The sequence below is a fragment of the Lolium perenne genome, chromosome 3 (assembly GCF_019359855.2).
Source record: "Lolium perenne isolate Kyuss_39 chromosome 3, Kyuss_2.0, whole genome shotgun sequence".
Taxonomy (NCBI): domain Eukaryota; kingdom Viridiplantae; phylum Streptophyta; class Magnoliopsida; order Poales; family Poaceae; genus Lolium; species Lolium perenne.
In genome coordinates, this window is record NC_067246.2 from 254,752,900 (window position 1) to 254,754,951 (window position 2,052).

The 2,052-nt window shown below is 51.8% G+C and overlaps 1 protein-coding gene across 1 annotated transcript; it reads right to left on the minus strand.

The window, feature by feature from the left end:
• Window positions 1-457: 457 nt before the first annotated feature.
• LOC127338743 (uncharacterized) lies at window positions 458-1,774 on the minus strand. Its single transcript, XM_051364741.2, has 3 exons — window positions 1,449-1,774; window positions 1,239-1,346; window positions 458-1,142 (listed from the first exon to the last, which is right to left on the minus strand). Exons 1-3 carry the CDS (start codon window positions 1,688-1,690, stop codon window positions 677-679), a joined length of 816 nt encoding a protein of 271 aa, XP_051220701.1. The 5' UTR covers window positions 1,691-1,774; the 3' UTR covers window positions 458-676.
• Between the last annotated feature and the right edge of the window lie 278 nt (window positions 1,775-2,052).

A 2,052-nucleotide genomic window follows, 5' to 3' on the forward strand; every position in this document is an offset into this window, starting at 1 on the left:
CATGTAAAAATTACATCTCTTGGTCCAAGAAGCATTTACTTAAGAATTTGTTGGTCTAATCCTTTTCCTGCAACATACTCTTAGGAACCAATTAGCTAATGCTACATCGCAACCTCTTTCAGTTTAAAAATATGAGTGAATGTCACTTTTACCCCACTGTATTTGTGATGTGTATTACTTAGTTTAGTAAATTTCTAGCAAAATATCTCTTTTAGGAAAAATTGACCATAGTTTTAACCTGTTTTAGCCTTTTGCATGTTTTGTTAGATAAGACCCGTATGTTAGGTCGATGTGGCGCGATACAATATGTAAAGATTGGTGGTGTGGTGTCATCGATGATTATGTATAGCCTTCTCTTCACCATCCGTTCTATTCATTGTCACCATCGTGATACTTTTGAGCTTCACTCGTCACCTCACATTTTTTGGGGAATGCATTAGAAAAAGAGAATCCAGAGTTTACAAAAGGGATGATTTAGATGGATATTCATTAGAATGGATAATTAGTATCACAAATACATATCTAGGGTAAACATTAAACATCACTTTAAAAAAAATAAAGAAAATGGTAGATTGTCACTCACTCTCCGACACGTAATGTCACTACCGACGTACTCCAAATCTTATCAGTGGACTAAACCGTGCGAGATATACCACGCTGAGCAAGCTGCTACCCTCTACTGAAGCATAGCAGGTTGAGGGAGATCACTAGTGAAACCAAGGTAGTTGACGACGCATTCCCATCCGACTCCGAGGCTGCCTTCCAGAAACTCCTGTACAGGAGAAGTGCCCAGTTCCGCTTCAGAGGACGAGGAGGAAGATGACGACCACCGTCCCCGCGACGTCTCACCGCTGTGATGGCGCCAACTCTGCTCGGCGGCGATAAACGGCCGAGGAGATTCTTCCACATTCTGATACCGATCAAAGACGCCGACGACTCCGCCAGCGTTCGAGCCAAAGTCGACGACGGTAGGAGGCATCGTCGCACGTGCCTCTTGCTGACAGGGATCGCCGCCGGCGCCGCCTCCGCACGTGTGGTCGCCGTAGTAGGCGATCACGAACGCCGCGGGGCCCTCCTGCGACTGCTGTACCCGGCGAGTCGCGCCGCAGCCGTCGCCGCTGTATGCGCAGCGGTAATAGAACCTGCAACAGAAGAGCGTACGTACGTGAGGCTCCGCTCTGAATCCTCTGACCGCGAGCAGCCGCGCAAACGCAACACATTTCCTATCCGGTTTCTACCTCGGGTGCTTGCTTCCATTGATGTCCTTCTGCCCGTACTTCCTCCACACGAACCCGTCAGCCGTCGTCCCGCACCGGACCTCCCGATGCGCCGACGCACCACGCGCCCTGCGAAATCAACTGTCAAATTAACATTCCTGCAAGACTATATATAGCCCGTAGGATCGATCCTTGCGTCGAAGCGACAAGCTAGCGAGCTTGGTTTCTTACCTTCTCTTGGACGGCATGGCACCGTGCTCCGTGATCGCCTTCCTCTTCCTGCCGGCGGCGACCCCGCTCATCGCGGCGATGACGCGGTCGCAGCAGCGGAGGATCTCCGCGGTGAGCGCCTGGCCGCGCTCCGCCTCCGTCGGCGGCGACGCGGCCCTGAGCAGCTCCCTAAGGTGCGCCGCGGACTGCTGCCCCATCGTCATCATCTCCAGCACCACGGTGGCCGGGGTGGACATCGCCATACCGAGTCTCTCCGCTAGCTCGATCCTTGCACTACTCACTAGAGCACTAGAGCTGGGCCGCTACACCTTGTGTTGCTTTTGGGTGTCGGGTTTGTGAGTGCCGCGTCGTGTAGGATCGGGAATTTATAGAGCTCGGGACAAGGGAAACTGCGGGGAAGCTGCAGGGAAGAGGCCGAGGTCGAGCTAAGTGGCGTACGCGACAACTTACTCAAGTCCACTCTTGAGCTTTTGGTACTAGTACCTACCCAGCCTAGCTAACCCTTCCTTTCCCTTTGCAGCCGATCGAAGCCATTGCCAACAGAACAAGAGAGCCAGGAATTGAAAATGATGACTATGCTAGCTGCATATGTCAAGATAAAATC